Below are 16,713 nucleotides of genomic sequence, written 5' to 3'. Positions count from 1 at the left end.
CTTCTTTGCTTAATGTGATGCAATCAAGAGGCCCATTGGGTGCCATGGAAACTTTTTCTATGATGTACTTTAACAATTTGATGCAATCAAGTTTACATTGGGTGCCGTGGAAACACCAGACAGTGATGCAGAAGACAACATAAAGACAGATGATCTTAAGAGGATGGTGAAGACATCGCAAAGACTCACATTCCATGACATTTACGAATTTATTCAGATGAATCATCTAGAAAATGTGTTAACTAGTCAGGCTATCGTTCACTTCAATGATGTTTGCCTTGCGCATTACCACAAGATTATTAAAAGCCTTCAAAGGCAAACATCCTTGGATTGGTACTTCACAAAACATCGAAAGTTAAAGCCTAAGTGTCATCCCTATAAACATTCTAAAATAGATATTGAAATGAAAAATACGTATAACATTATTCACTTCCGTGTCTATACTGTCGCCATATTGCCTACATTTACTGCCCGTGACATCCCCCAGGACATTCGCCATTGAAAACACGCTATGGCCCCTACTATGGGACATGCCCCTTCAGACACGGAACTTCTTTTCAAAGAAGACAACATCTCACAATCGAGTGAAGTGTCCGGGGCAATATTACCCTTTGTTTTGAGCCATATTTAGATATGCTGATCACTTCTAACTAACAACAGACTCCCAGACAGTATGTATGAGCCAGCCTGGCCGAAGCCGTGCTCGTCTGAGAGGCACGGCTTCAGCGGTGGCTCGTCCATCCACCTACTATGAGACACGGAACCTCGGCCAAAGCCGTTATCAGCAGACATGACGTCGACGGCCACATCGACACATTTAGCACCTCCGACTTATGGATGCGGATCTTTTGTTACGTTCTGAAAGGATTACGTGCCGCAACTATTGTTTTTTTAGTAGCTCTATACACACCTAACTGTCATTTGGAACCCATGAAGCTCTCGTTCTTTGCACCCATGCAATCCATTTTTTGTGACGAACCGGGTCTCTTGGAAACTTATGAAGGCTAAATCCATCCTCCCGAGTGTTCGAGCAATATCCAGCAATGCAACAAGCCGGCATTTTGACTAACATTAAGGAACAAAGAGCTACCTTCCCGCAGGTAAAAGTAATAGAAAAAACGAATCCGATTGAGTGCGCTACTGCCCTTAACGTCACTTCCTGCTTCTTGTCAAAAACAAATCCTTCATCAAAAATTTCATGGTGTGAGTTACAAAAAACCAAATACGTCAAAATCATGTTTTGTGGTGAAAAAACAGATGGGTCCATTCGACGGCTGTTTTTTCTTCAATAAAATACTAAAAAGCATCCATTTCATGTTATTTGTTTTGAATTCATAGCTTGTGGAATTTATTAGTTTTAGTGGGTTTAAGTCATTTGCGTGCCTCCCTTGCTGTCCCCCACAATGCCTTGTCACGCACCCTTCTCTTCGCATCGTTGCTCAACGCCAATGAACAGTTTCTTATTATTCTTACAATTTTGTACACTTTGAATGCTTATTTTCAAGGTAAATGAACATAATTCTTTATTATTCCTTACATTATGTACACTTTGAATGCTTCTTTGTAGCAGTGGGGGTTGGGGGGCTTGGAACGGATTAAGCTGTTTACATGTTTAATGAGTTCCTACTGGTGAAAAATTCAAGTTAAGAAATGACTTCTGGAATGGATTAATTGCGTAAGCAGTTACTAATGTATCCAGGACTAAAGTATGCTGTTAAAGGATAAAGCGCCATCCCGAATAAAAGAGGGATAAATGTGGTTTAATTTATTACGACTTCACGGTTTTCTTTAATTTTTTACCCTTGACAGTTAATCAAGAGTTGTGGGATCTGTGAGGCACATCTGCAATGCAACTATTGGTACCACTCGTCAATAAAATAAAGGCAGTGTTTTAAAGTTCCTTTTGACAGTCATGCTGAGTTCTGATTACACTTCAATGACAATTGTGTTACTTAAGTCACTGGCTCAACAGTTTTTTTTTGTTTTTTTTAAATGGCAAGTTTTGACACCTATATGTTCAACCCACATCGTGGAGCAGGCTGTGGTGAAACCTTGAGGAACTGTATAATTGCCTATGAAAATGATCTGTAAAAAGAGCTCTTCAATTTTATTTTTCATCATTTGAGATTTTTTAGTTTCTAAAGAGTACACACCGTGCCTCGAACTTGAGGTCGTTTGGGCTCTGGAGACATCTCCTGTGGGATGAATTTGATTGGGCCTTTGATCTGCCTCCTGGACCTCTTTGTACCATCGGGTAGCGTCTCCATAGCCATGTCAGCTTCATCGCTGCTTGCCTGGTCACACTCTGAGCATTGCCTGGGAACAAGAAGTTTATTTCATATAGTAGAAATGATTAGAATATTTGATTACATTCTGCCCCCCCCACCCCTTTTTTTTTAAGGAAACAGCCTTTTTAAGCATGTTTCAGTGAAGATAGTGAAATGTTAAAGGGGGACACATTATGGGTAATTGACTTTTTAATTCTTTGTTGTTGGGTCTCTGGGGTACTGGAGTGAAAATATAAACCAAGTCAATATTTTGCTGCCTGCTTATTTATGAAAAATTGGAACCAGTCTCTTTAAGAAGGGTTGGACTCTTGCCCCCTGGCTGGGTCCCCTGTTCGTTGAGATTCACTCCAGTCAACAAAAGGGTAACCTACCTCCACCGTTGGTTGTGGGATGAGTCCTGAATGTAAAAAGCCTGTTTCCGTGAAAATAGTGAAATGTTAAAGGGGCACACATTATGGGTAATTGACTTTTTAATTCTTTGTTGTTGGATCTCTGGGGTACTGGAGTGAAAATATAAACCAAGTCAATATTTTGCTGCCTGCTTATTTATGAAAAATTGGAAATGAGTCCTGAATGTTATTTATGATGCACCAAATAGCAGCTCAGAATACCCACCCCTTTTGGAGTCTCTGGAGGGTGTGCTGGGGATTGTTCCCACTTGGGACTCCCTCATTCTTCAACACACACGGGTAATAACACAGACTGGAAAGGGCATGATTGGGAAAAACAGAACAGCCACTCGATCGGAATCAGAGTGGTGTGGTATTGGATTTGTGTGCTCGTCACGAACTATGACCAACACCATGTTTAGACATAAGGGTGTCCACATTTGCACTGCAATTCGATGATTGACTTTGGGGATGTGTCACTGGACTTGTGGACAAATGCCTTGGGCACTCGGGTGAAGAGAAGGGAAAAGCTTTCAGTTGATTACCACCTGGTGGTGTGCTGACTCTGATGGTAGGGGAAGACCCAGCAGACACAAACATATTGTGAGGGTCTGCTGGTAATGTCTGGGATAGTATCATGTCACAGGGAGTTTCAACTCCCACTTCTGGCAAAAAATTGCCCAGGCTCTAGTGGAACTGGGGTTGAGACATTGCAGTTGAGTGGACCATGTTCAACACCTCCATTGTTAGGGCAACCCAGCAAACCTGTAGCCATAAGGTGGTCGTTGCCTGTTGTAGCGGCAACCCCTGAAACCGCTGGTGTCCACCAACGATAAGGGTTGCTGTCAAGTTGAAGGACGAGTGCTATCAGGCCTTTTGGGACTATGGGACTCCAGAACCAGACAATGGGCACCTGCTGGCCAAGCATAAGACTGAAAATACACAATTTATTTTTGCAAAAAGTGTGCCTTGATGTATGTATTTATTTTATCTGTTATTTAGCTCATACATAAGATATTATAATTTTATTCGCGCAAGCACAATGTGGAGAAGCACTCGATTTTTTGTTGTATGCACCTATAAGCCTTTTGATCTGATTGAATTGATTAGATTATTTTTTTTATTTGGAGATAGGTTGAGAAGCTTGGTCCTCCGGGAGTGTTGAGCTGCTTCTCCTCGGCATTGAGAGGAGTCAGATGAAGTGGCTGGGCATCTGATCCGGATGGCTCCCTGATGAGGTGTTACAGACACGTCCCACCGGAAAGAGACCTCGCTGACGACCCAGGACACGCAGGAGAGACTATGTCTCTCGGCTGGCCTGGGAACGCCATGGGATCCCTTGGGAAGAGCTGGATGAAGTGGCTGGGGAAAGGGAAGTCTGGATATCCTTGCTGAAGCTACCGCTCCCCGATCCGGAAAAGGGGTAGAAGATGGATGGATGGATTAATCGTGATTTCACCCCTAATTGCCTGCCGTTCATCGCACGTGAGCTCAGCAATATACAGAGTACTAAAACCCAAAAAAATGTAATCTTGATAGTTCCGTGAAAAGTAAATTTGCGTTTCGCCAAAGACTCAAACACTAACATAGTAAGGCTTCATTGATATGATTCTAAATAACAAATGGTTGCATCTTGTTTCTTCATTTTACATGTCTTACCAGTAGCTGTTCTTGGTCTTCTTGGGCATCCGTGTCAGTGGTGGCTCTAGACAACCCAAATGATAGTAGAGTTTGCAGGTGTCACATAAGACGAGCAGATGTTGGTCTTGATTCTTTTTACAGATGCCACAGCTGCCAACACAACAAAGTTGTTTCTGAGTAACAACTATTTACATTAATCATGATGAAGAGGTATAATGTAGATTTTTATTTTCTTTTGTCTATTTGATTTGGATATCAAATTGAACTGATGTCCACTTCCAAGGGTAACAAAGTGTTAATGATGATCCTGCACATACGTTACCATGGGTCAAGCACATATGTTACCATGGGTCAAGAAATACAACGACATAGTTTTATAGTGTCTGTTCATGAGGTTGCAGAAGTGCTGGAATGTATTACTGATTGTGTCAAAAATGTCTGAGTGATTTTTCTTTAATGCTGAGCCAAAACAGTTCAGTGTATGTTTATTGTTTTATCAACACAGATTTATTAACTGTGATGATATGCTTGGTTCATTTAAACAGATAATACAACAACGGTGAGTAAAAAAAAGTAAGCTTAAAAGTATGGTGGAAAAGTGCTAGGGTGCTGCTGAAAAGCTCTGGAGACGTAGCATCTCTGTCATTGAGTAACAAATTGGAGTTGCGGAGTCAGACACAGCACAATCCACAGCCAGTTGGTTGGTTGGTTTGTCATCAGCCATGAATATTTGTGGCCGGAGGTAAGCGTTCAGAGGAGATGCCAGGGTGGAAGCAGACTGTGTATGTAGGGGCACACCAGAAAACTGACCAGCCACAAAGCACAGAAAGGCGCTACAGCGTCCAAAATGGGTCTGTACCCACTGCCGAAACGAGCTTTTGGCCAACAAGCGGCAATAAGCAGGAGTGGGCTAAAGGCTGATTAACCTGTTTCAAAGTCGCAGAGTGTTCAATCGAACAAGCAGTCTATCAAATGGAATTACCCCTCATATGAACAAATCTATATAGTAAAATGAAAAAATACCAAAGTACCCAGAAAATAGCAGAATCAATAAAAGATTGAACAGCTTGCCAGAGGTCCCGAAAATGTTATATTGTATGACACACAGTAAAGTCTCTACTTCGCAATTAACCTATTGCGGATTCAGTGCATCGCGTTTTTCCCCCACCCCAACACAGATCAGCTTGTAGTAGAACTATATCAGGTAACCTGTGTTGATACAACGCAGATTTATAGAAGGCAGGTCTCCAGCACAATGTGGAACAATGAAGCAAAAAAAATAACATAAAATTAAAAAAAAATAATAAATAATTTTGATTGGTGACCAGTGCGACACCGACCAATGAGAGCAGAAGTGGCAACTTCCCTTGTCCCACCCATTTCCTTGTTGTGCGCATATGTACTTTATCTTACTGTTGTATTTGTGATGTTTTGTTTTTTAAGCGATATTATTTTTTGATTATGTAGTTACAATACCCCCTCCTCGAGCCATCACCTTAACGTGGTGGACGGGCTTTTGTGTCCCGTTGATCCTCGGAGCTAAGTTGTCTGGGGCTTTACACCCCTGGTAGGGTCACCCATGGCAAAAAGGTCCTAGGTGAGGGACCAGACAAAGTACGATTCCAAAACCCCTATGACGAGGGCAAATTTTGGATCTTGGTCTCCCTTGCCCGGATGCAGATCACCGGGGCCCCCCCCTCTGGAGCCAGGCCGGGAGGTGGCGCTTGAAGGCAAGCACCTGGTGGCCAGGCCTGCACCCATGGGGATCGGGCAGGCACAGCCGAATGGAGAACATGGCTCTCCCTTCCCATGGACTCACCACCTGTGAGAGGGGCCATAGGGTCCGGGTGTGATGTGAAGTGGGAAGTGCCCAAAAGCGGGGACTTTGACGATCAGAGCCTCGGCAACAGAAACTAGCTCTAGGGACATGGAATGTTACCTCTTTGGGAAGGAACCCGACTTGGTGCGTAAGGTCGAGAAGTTCCAACTAGATACAGTCGGACTCGCCTCTTCACATAGCTTGGGCTCTGGTGCCAGTCCTCTTAAGAGGGGTTGGACCCTGTTCCACAGTTGTCCAAGGTGAGAGACGCTGAGCAGGTGTGGGTAAACTTATTACTTATTACTCCCCAGCTCGGGGCCTGTACGTTGGGGTTTACCACCATGGATGAGAGGGGAGCCTCCCTCCGCCTTCAGGTAGGGGGACGGGTCCTGACTGTTGTTTGTGCCTTTGCCCCAAAACATCAGTTAAGAGTACCTACCCTTTTTGGAGTCCTGAGAGGGAGTGCTGGATAGCGCTGGGGACTCATTCTGCTGGGGGACTTCAATATCCATGTGGGCAATGTCAGTGAGACGTGGAAAGGCGTGATTGGGAAGAACCCCCCCCGACAGAATCCGAGTAGTGTTCTTTTACTGGACTTCTGTGCTCATCACAGAATGTCCATAACAAACACCATGTTCAGGCATAAGGGTGTCCACATGTACACCTGGCACCAGGACACCCTAGGTCGCAGCTTGATGATCGACTTTGCAGTCGTGTCATTGGACTTGCGACCGCATGTCTTGGATGCTCGGGTGATGAGAGAGTTGGAGCTGGTGGTGAGTTGGCTCTGATGGTGGGGGAAGAAGCCGGTTCGACGTGGCAGGCTGAAATATATTGTGAGTGTCTGCTGGGAACGGCTCGCAGATTCCTCCCTCAGAAGGAATTTTAACTCCACCACCGAAAAGAAATTTGCTCACATTCCAGGGTAGTTGAGGGACATTGAGTCCGAGTGAACAATGTTTCATGCCTCCATTACTGAGGTGGCCAACCGGAGCTGTGGCCGGTGCCTGTTATTGCCGCAACCCCCGAACACATTGATGGACAAGCTTTCAAGCTTAAGAAGGAGTCCGACTGGCCATTTTTGGCCGGTGGGAATCTTGAGGCAGCTGATAGGTAACAGCTGGCCAAGCGGAATGCAGCTTCGGTGGTCAAAGAGGCAAAAACCAGGGCATGGGAGGAGTTCAGTGAGGCCATGGAGAACGACTTCAAGATGGCTTCGAAGAAATTCTGGTCCACCGTCCAGCATCTTAGGAGGGAGAAGCAGTGCACCATCAACACTGCGTATTGTGGGGATGAGGCACTGCTGACCTCAACTCGGGATGTTGTGAGTCGGTGGGAATACTTCGAAGACCTCATCAATTCCACCAACACGCCTTCCCATGAGGAAGCTGAGTCGAGGTTCTCAGAGGTGAGCTCTTCTATCTCTGGGGTTGAGGTCACCGAGGTGGTGAAAAAGCTCCTTGGTGGGAGGGCCTGGGGGTGGATGAGACTAAAAGCTATGGATGTTGTGGGGCTGTCCTGGTTGACACACCTCTGCAACATTGCATGGACATTGGGGACAGTACCGCTGGATTGGCAGAATGGGATGGTGGTCCCCCTTTTTAAGAAGGAGGACGCAAGGGTGTGTTTTAACTATTGGGTATCACACTCCTCAGCCTCCCTGGTAAGGTCTATTCAAAAGTGCTAGAGAGAAGGGTCCATCGGGAATTCGAATCTCAGATTCAGAAGGAGCAAGGTTTTCGTCCTGGCCGTGGAACAGTGGACCAGCTCTACACCCTTGGCAGGATCCTCGAGGGTGCAAGGGAATTCGCCCAAGCAGTCTACATGTGTTTTAAGGACTTGGAGAAGGCATTCAACCGTGTACCTCAAGGAGTCCTATTGGGGGGTTCTTCGGGAGTATGGGGTACCGAACCCCCTGATACAGGCTGTACAGATCCTTGTACGACCGCTGTCAGAGTTTGGTCCGCATTGCCGGGAATAAATCGGACTCGATTCCAGTGAGACTTGAATTCTGCCAAGGCGGCCCTTTGTCACCAATTTTGTTCACAACTTCTATGGACAGAATCTCTAGGCGCAGCCGAGGCGTAGAATATGTCCGGTTTGGTGGGCTCAGTATCGCATCTCTGGTCTTTGCAGATGATGTGATTCTGTTGGTTTCATCAACCAGTCATCTCCAATGCTCACTGTAGCGGTTTGCAGCCCATTGTGAAGCGGCTTGGAGGAGAATCAGCACTTCCAAATCTGAGACCATGGTCTTCAGTAGGAAAAAGATGGTGTGCCCCTTCCGGGTCGGGGATGAGATCCTGCCCCAAGTGGAGGAGTTCAAGTATCTTGGGGTCATGTTATGGAGGGGGAGATCGACAGACAAATCGGTGGAGCGTCTGCAATGATGCAGACTTTGTATCTTTCTGTTGTGGTAAAGCGGGAGCTAAGTCAAAAGTCCATCTACGTTCCTACCCTCACCTATGGGCATGTGGTCTGGGTCATGACTGAAAGTACAAGATCCCGGATACAAGTGGCCAAAATGAGTTTCCTTCACAGGGTGTCCGGGCTCTCCCTTGGAGATAGGGTAAGAAGCTCGGTCATCTGGGAGGGGCTCAGTATCGAGCCACTGCTTCTCCGCATTGAGAGGAGCCAGACGAGGTGGCTGGGGCATATGATCTGGATGCCTTCCGGACACCTCCTTGGTGAGATGTTACAGGCACCACCGGAAAGAGAACCCAGGGATGACCCAGGACATGTTGGAGAGACTATATCTCTCAGCTGGCCTGGGAACGCATCGGGATCCCACTGGAAGAGATGGAAGAAGTAGCTTGGAAAAGGGAAGTTTGGTTTTCCGCCTTGAAGCGACTTCCCCCGCGACAAGACCTGGAGAAGCTGTAGAAAATGGATGAATGGATGGATGGATGGATGGATAGTTACAATTCTGAACCACCTACCTCAGCATTGTACCCCAGTGAAGCTTTCTCCTCGGCGCCCAAGAGGTGGTGACTACGCGTGCACTTTTATCTTTTTAGGAATCCAGGGGACAGGGCACTTTTCTCCTTTTTGGACCCTGCATTGTAATTCAACACACCCCACCCCCACCCCTGCCTCCACCCCCACACCACCACCACCCACCCCCAAAGGACGATGCTTTTTGACCAGTAAAGGCTGATTCTAAAAACTTCCAAAAGTATACAGCATCAGAAATGTCCCTCTGTATGGTGCTGCCCGTCAGTACGTGCAGAAAGAGTTTCCAAGGTGGTGGGCACACGTTTTTAACATGGATGAAAAAGTCATTTTTTGGGATGAGGACGGCTACGCATACTTCTTCAAGGACCATGCTTACAATCATCATGTTGCAATGCTGCAGGAGTGAACTTAAAGCCTACAAGTCTAAAAGCCTCTCCTTTGCCATTTGTGTGTACTTGTGCACACGTGTATATGCGCGTGTCTCCCCTGCGTTTTCTGACTGTTGCAGGAAAGATTAACAAAGGTTTTATAATTCAGGATTTCAGTAAGAACGTGTATTATTGTAATCTTATTCTCAAATATGTAAAGTATCAAAAATGTTTACATATTTTAATCATTGTGGTACCTAGATACCTATCCATGAAAATTCTTGGTGTGTGTGAGGCGTTCATTTTTGTACTTTTTTTTTTTTTTTTAATTTTTAAACCTTTGTTGTGTGTTTTGTTATATCAAAAAGTCAAACATGGTGGTGGTAGTGCGTTAGTTTGTGGCTACTTTGGACATTCAGGACCTGAACAACATGCTGTGATTGCAGGAATTCTGCTCAAGAAAATCCTGAAAGAAACTATTTCGGCATCAGTTTGTGACCGTAAAGCGCACTGAGGTTCTGCAACTGGACAATGATCAAGAAGATATGATTAAGTTAATTAACTTAAGATTAATATTAATTCACATTAAAACTGAAAAGAAAAAGGTTTTGGAAGTGCCTATATTTCTCTGGATTAAATCCAACCTTGAAAAAGCCACCCATTCTTAAAATGTTCAAGTCGCGCTGAATCAAAACAATTTTGCAAAGAAGAGTCAGCTGCAATCCCTCCACAGATATGAAAGACTAAGTTGGAAAAAAATTCATGTCAATTACTGATCTGGAAGAAGCCTCTACCGGTTATTAGATTTACTGTTGGTGGCAAGTACTTTTCACAAAGGGCAGTGCAGCTTTGAATAGCTTTTATCACAATTAATTAAAATACTTTATTTGGGTTATCTGTGTCTGATATTTACATTTGTCTGCTGATCTATAGCTTCTTTTCCTTTCGGGTTGTCGCGTTAGTGGTCACCGGTGTGCCATCCTTTTCCATGACAGTATATCTCCTGGATCCTCCTCTCGAACACCACCTGCCATCATGACTTATCTTTGGTCTTCCTTTAGTTCTCTTATCTGGCAGCTCCATTACCCAATGTACTAACTCTCTCACCTCTAGATGTGTCCAACCAGTAAAATCTAATCTATCTAACTTTGTCACCAAAAGATCAAACCTTGACTGTCCCTCTTATGAGATTTTTTTTCCAATTTTATCCAACCTAGTTATACCAAGAGTGAACCTCCACATCATTTCAGAATCAGAATTAGATTCAGCTTTATTAACCAAGTGTGTAAAATCACACAAAGCTTTTTTTAAAAAAGATGTTTGAGAAGATTAAATTTACTTTTAAATTTCTATATGAAATTGGCCAAGAGTGCATGTGCGCAGACACTGTGGCCCAGCCTCAGCTGGATGCTGCCTCCAGCGGCCCCGAGGTAAATTTAGTTTGAGACCCCTGCCTTGTGAAAGTATTCTGACCCCTTGAACCTTTCAACCTTTCACCACATTTCGGGCTTCATACATTATGATTTAAAATTGTCATTTTTTTTGTCAAGAATTGACAAGTTGGACACAATCGTGAATCCAAGAGAGCAGGTGGAAAGGTAGTAAGGCTAGAAGTTTGGGAGCAGGGTTTAAATTATTCTACCACGGAGTAGATGGGAAGAGAAATGGAGTAGGGGTTATTTTAAAGGAAGAGCTGGCTAAGAATGTCTTGGAGGTGAAAAGAGTATCAGATCGAGTGATGAGACTAAAATTTGAAATTGAGGGTATGTATAATGTGGTTAGCAGCTATGCACCACAGGTAGGATGTGACCTAGAGTTGAAAGAGAAATTCTGGAAGGAACTAGATGAAGTAGTTCTGAGCATCCCAGACAGCGAGAGAGTTGTGATTGGTGCAGATTGTAATGGACATATTGGTAAAGGAAACAGGGGCGATGAAGAAGTGATGGGTAAGTACGGCATCCAGGAAAGGAACTTTGAAGGACAGATGGTGGTGGACTTTGCAAAAAGGATGGAGATGGCTGTAGTGAACACTTATTTCCAGAAGAGGGAGGAACATATAGTGACCTACAAGAGCGGAGGTAGAAGCACGCAGGTATATTATATTTTGTGCAGACGATGTAATCTGAAGGAGATTACTGACTCTAAAGTAGTGGTAGGGGAGAGTGTAGCTCAACAGCAAAGGATGGTGGTGTGTAGGATGACTCTGGTGGTGGGTAGGAAGATTAATAAGACAAAGGTAGAGCAGAGAACCAAGTGGTGGAAGCTGCAACAGGAAGAATATTGTGTGGCCTTTTGGAAAGAGGTGAGACAGCCTCTCGATGGACAGCAGAAGCTCCCGGAAGAGTGAACTATGACAGCCAGTCAGAGAGACAGGCAGGAGAGTACTTGCTGTGTCTTCTGGTAGGAAAGGGGAGAAGGAGACTTGGTGGTGGAACCCCAAAATACAGGGAGTCATACAAGGAAAGAGATTAGCGAAGAAGAAGTGGGATACTGAGAGGACTGAGGAGAGGCGAAAGGAGTACATCGAGATGCGACGTAGGGCAAAGGTAGAGGTGGCAAAGGCTAAACAAGAGGCATATGAAGACATGTACACCAGGTTGGGCACGAAAGAAGGAGAAAAGTATCTCTACAGGTTGGCCAGACAGAGGGATAGAGATGGGAAGGATGTGCAGCAGGTCAGGGTGATTAAGGATAGAGATGGAAATGTGTTGACTGGTGCCGGTAGTGTACTAAATAGATGGAAAGAATACTTTGAGAAGTTGATGAATGAAGAAAATGAGAGAGAAGGAAGAGTTGAAGGGACAAGTGTGAAGGACCAGGAAGTGGCAATGATTACTAAGGGGGAAGTCAGAAAGGGACTACAAAGGATGAAAAATGGAAAGGCAGCATACCGGTGGGGGTATGGAAGCAATTTGGAGAGATGGCTGTGGAGAGTACCAAGAGAGGAACTGTGGTACTGCATGCGTAAGTCTGGTGTGGCAGAGAAGTATGTTAAAATAGTACAGGACATGTATGATGGCAGCAGAACAATGGTGAGGTGTGCCTTAGGTGTGACAGAGGAATTTAAGGTGGAGGTGGGACTGCATCAGGGATCAGCTCTGAGCCCCTTCCTGTTTGCAGTGGTAATGGATAGGCTGACAGATGAGGTTAGACTGGAATCCCCTTGGACCATGATGTTTGCAGATGATATTGTGATATGCAGTGAAAGCAGGAAGCATGCAGAGGAACAATTAGAAAGATGGAGACATGCACTGGAAAGGAGAGGAATGAAGATTAGCCGAAGTAAAACAGAATATATGTGCGTGAATGAGAAAAGTGGAGGGGGAAGAGTGAGGCGACAGGGAGAAGAGATAGCGAGGGTGGAGGACTTCAAATACTTGGGGTCAACAATACAGAGCAATGGAGAGTGTGGTCAGGAAGTGAAGAAACGGGTCCAAGCAGGTTGGAACAGCTGGCGAAAGGTGTCTGGTAAGTTATGTGACAGAAGAGTCTCTGCTAGGATGAAGGGCAAAGTTTTCAAAACAGTGGTGAGGCCGGCCATGAGGTACGGATTAGAGACGGTGGCACTGAAGAAACAACAGGAAGCTGAACTGGAGGTGGCAGAAATGAAGATGTTGAGGTTCTCGCTCGGATTGACCAGGTTGGATTGGATTAGAAATGAGCTCATTAGAGGGACAGCCAAAGCTGGATGTTTTGGAGGCAAGATTCGAGAGAGCAGACTTCAATGGTTTGGACATGTTCAGAGGCGAGAGAGTGAGTATATTGGTAGAAGGATTCTGAGGATGGAGCTCCCAGGCAAAAGAGCGAGAGGAAGACAAAAGAGAAGGTTTATGGATGTGGTGAGGGAAGACATGAGGGCAGTTGGGGTTCGGGAGGAAGCTGCAGGAGATAGGCTAAGATGGCAAAAGATGACACGCTGTGGCGACCCCTAACGGGACAAGCCGAAAGGAAAAGAAGAAGAAGAAGACACAATTGTGAAGTGGAATGAAATTTATTGGAGATTTTATACTTTTTAACAAATAAAAAACTGTAAAGTAGGATGTGCAAAATTATTCAGCCCCTTTACTTTTAGTGCAGTAAACTCACTCCAGAAGTTCAGTGAGGATCTCTGAATGATCCATTGTTGACTGATGATGATAAGAGGGGAGATTTGTGTGAGTGACAATTTCCAAGCGAAAAAAGCTTGTTGATAATATCTAGGCAAAATGATTGGTACAGTGAAGAAAAAAAGTATTTAAACACCTTGATAACATTGCATGTTCTCCCACTTATAAATCATGGACGGGTCTGAAATTTTCATCGTAGGTGCATGTCTGCTGTGAGAAAGATAATCTAGAATGAAAAATCCAGAAATCAAAATGTATGATTTTTTTTCACGATTTATTTGTGTGATTAAGATGGAAGTAAGTATTTGAACACCTGAGAAAATCAATGTTAATATTTGATACAGTAGCCTTTGTTTGCAATTACAGAGGTCAAACGTTTCCTGTAGTTGTTCACCAGGTTTGCACACAACATAGGAGAGATTTTGGCCCACACCTTCTCTTCTCACCAGATCTTCTCGAGTTCAGACAGGTTTCCGACCTGTCACTGAGAAACAATGAGTTTCAGCTCCCTCTGAAGAGTTTCTATTTGGTTTAGGTCTGGAGACTGTCTAGGGCATGCCAGAACCTTGATATGCTTCTTACGGAGCCACTCCTTGGTTTTCATGGCTGTGTGCTTTGGGTCATTGTCATGTTGAAAGACCCAGCCACGACCCATCTTCAATGATCTGACTGAGGGAAAGATGTTGTTCCCCAAAAGCTCACAATATATAGCTGCGGTCATCCTCTCTTCAATACAGTGCAGTTGTCCTGTCCCATGTGCAGGTTTTGCATTTCAGATTATGTCTCTCACAGTGGACATGCACCTACGATGAAAATTTTTGACCCCTCCATGATTTCTCAGTGGGAGAACTCGCAATATAGGAGGGTGTTCAAATACTTATTTTCTTGACTGCAACTTTGACAAACTGTATTGACATGACAATAGAAGCTGAACCCCTCCTACAATCTTAAATATGGCGGCCGTTAAATAAGACGGACACGTTTCCGGTTAGAGTTGGACTCCGCCAAGGCTGCTCTTTTTCACCGATTTTGTTCATAACTTTTATGGACAGAATTTTTCGGCAAAGCCTCGCCGCAGAGTGACATATGACATGACATATTTAAGATTGTCATATGTCAAGTCTCCTTCTGACTTGGTGGTGGATTCCCAAAATACAGGAATTTATTCAAGGAAAGAGATTAGCGAAGAAGTGGGACATGGAGAGGACTGAGGAGAAGCGGAAGGAATACATTGTGATGTGACGTAGGGCAAAGATAGAGGTGGCGAAGGCTAAAGAAGAGGCATATGACGACATGTACACCAGGTTGGATACGAATGAGGGCGAAAAGAATCGCTACAGGTTGGCCAGACAGAGGGATAGAGATGGGAAGGATGTGCCGCAAATAAAGGTGTTCAAGGACAGCGATAAAAATATGTTGACTGGTGCCAGTAGTGTGCTCAGTAGATGGAAAGAGTACTTTGAGAAGTTAATGAATGAAGAGAATGGGAGAGAAAGTAGAGACGAAGCGGCAAGCATGAATGAACAGGAATTGGCAATGACTAGTAAAGGGGAAGTTCGAAAGGCACTGAACAGAATGAAAAATGGAAAGACAGTTGGTCCTGATGACATACCAGTGTAAGTATGGAAGCAATTTGGAGAGGTGGCTGTGGAGTTTTTGACCAACTTATTCAAAAGAATACTAGCAGGAGAGAAGATGCCAGATGAATGGCAGAAAAGTGTCATCGTGCCCATTTTTAAGAACAAAGCCGATGTTCAGAGCTGTGGAAACTGTAGAGGAATAAAGTTGATGAGCCACACAATGAAGTTATTGGAAAGAGGAGTGGAGGCTAGACTCAGGACAGAATTAAGTATCTGTGAGAAAAACAGTATGGTTTCATGCCTAGAACGCGTACCACAGATGAATTATTTGCCTTGTGGATGCTCATCGAAAAGTACAGAGATGGACAGAAGGAGCTAGACTGTGTCTTTGTAGACCTAGAGAAAGCCCATGACAGAGTACCAAGAGAGGAATTGTGGTACTGCATGCACAAGTCTGGTGTGGCGGAGAAATATGTTAGAATAGCACAGGACATGCATGAGGGCAGCAGAACAGTGGTGAGGTGTGCCGTTGGTGTGTCAAAAGAATTTAAGGTGGAGGTGGGAATGCATAAGGGATCAGCGCTGAGCTCCTTCCTGTTTGCGGTAGTAATGGATAGGCTGACAGATGAGGTTACACTGGAATCCCCTTTGACTCGCAGATGAGATCGTGATCTGCAGTGAAAGCAGAGAGCAGGCGGAGAAACAATTAGAAAGATGGAGGCACGCACTAGAAAGGAAAGAATGAAGATTTGGCGAAGTAAAACAAAATATATATGGATGAATGTGAGGGGCGAAGGAGGAGTGAAGCTCCAGGGAGAATCAATAGCGAGGGTGGATGACTTCAAATACTTATGGTCAACCATACAGAGCAATGGAGAGTGTGTTAAAGAAGTGAAGTAATGGGTCCAAGCAGGGTGGAACAGTTGGCGGAGGTGTCTGGTGTTCTCTGTGACATAAGAGTCTCCGCTTGGATGAAGGGCAAAGTTTATAAAACAGTGGTGATGCCGGCCATGATGTACGGATTAGAGACGGTGGCACTAAAGAAACAACAGGAAGCAGAACGGGAGGCAGCAGAAATGAAGATGGTGAGGTTCTCGCTTGGAGTGAGCAAGTTGGAAAGGATTAGAAATGAGCTCATTTCAGGAACAGACAAAGTTGGATGTTTTGGAGACAAGGTTAGAGAGAGCAAACTTAGATGGTTTGGACATGTTCAGAGATGAGAGAGTGAGTATTTTGGTAAAAGGGTGCTAAAGACGGAGCTGCCAGGCAATAGAGCGAGAGGAAGACCAAAGAAAAGGTTGAAGGAAAGGAGAACGGCCTTAAATAAATAAAATGAGTACAGTGGGTGTTAGAGAGGAGGATGCACGAGTTAGGGTTCGATGGAAAAAGATGACACGCTGTGGCAACCCTTAACGGGACAACCCAAAAGGAAAAGAAGAAGAAGTAATAAATCCAAATCTTTCATCATAGCTGTTCCTTATGAGCATTAGCTTTTTTGATATCCTTTCCTCATCTCATTGCTAATTTTCTTACTTGGAATTTGAAGTATTCCCTTTTTTGTATTGGA

The 16,713-nt window shown here is 44.5% G+C and overlaps 1 protein-coding gene across 3 annotated transcripts in view; it reads right to left on the bottom strand.

Annotated features, from left to right (window-relative positions):
- phf14 (PHD finger protein 14) overlaps nucleotides 1-16,713 on the bottom strand; it is a 151,466-nt gene that overhangs the window by 36,378 nt on the left and 98,375 nt on the right. For all 3 annotated transcript variants that reach the window (XM_061839130.1, XM_061839213.1, XM_061839304.1), the window contains exons 13-14: nucleotides 4,337-4,468; nucleotides 2,154-2,316 (exon numbers count right to left, since the gene is read on the bottom strand). In XM_061839130.1, coding sequence (XP_061695114.1) covers nucleotides 2,154-2,316; nucleotides 4,337-4,468 — 295 coding nt within the window. The remainder of the gene's footprint in view (nucleotides 1-2,153; nucleotides 2,317-4,336; nucleotides 4,469-16,713) is intronic.

This window comes from Syngnathoides biaculeatus, chromosome 1 (assembly GCF_019802595.1).
Source record: "Syngnathoides biaculeatus isolate LvHL_M chromosome 1, ASM1980259v1, whole genome shotgun sequence".
NCBI classification, from domain to species: domain Eukaryota; kingdom Metazoa; phylum Chordata; class Actinopteri; order Syngnathiformes; family Syngnathidae; genus Syngnathoides; species Syngnathoides biaculeatus.
This window is presented reverse-complemented; position numbering and strand designations above follow the sequence as displayed.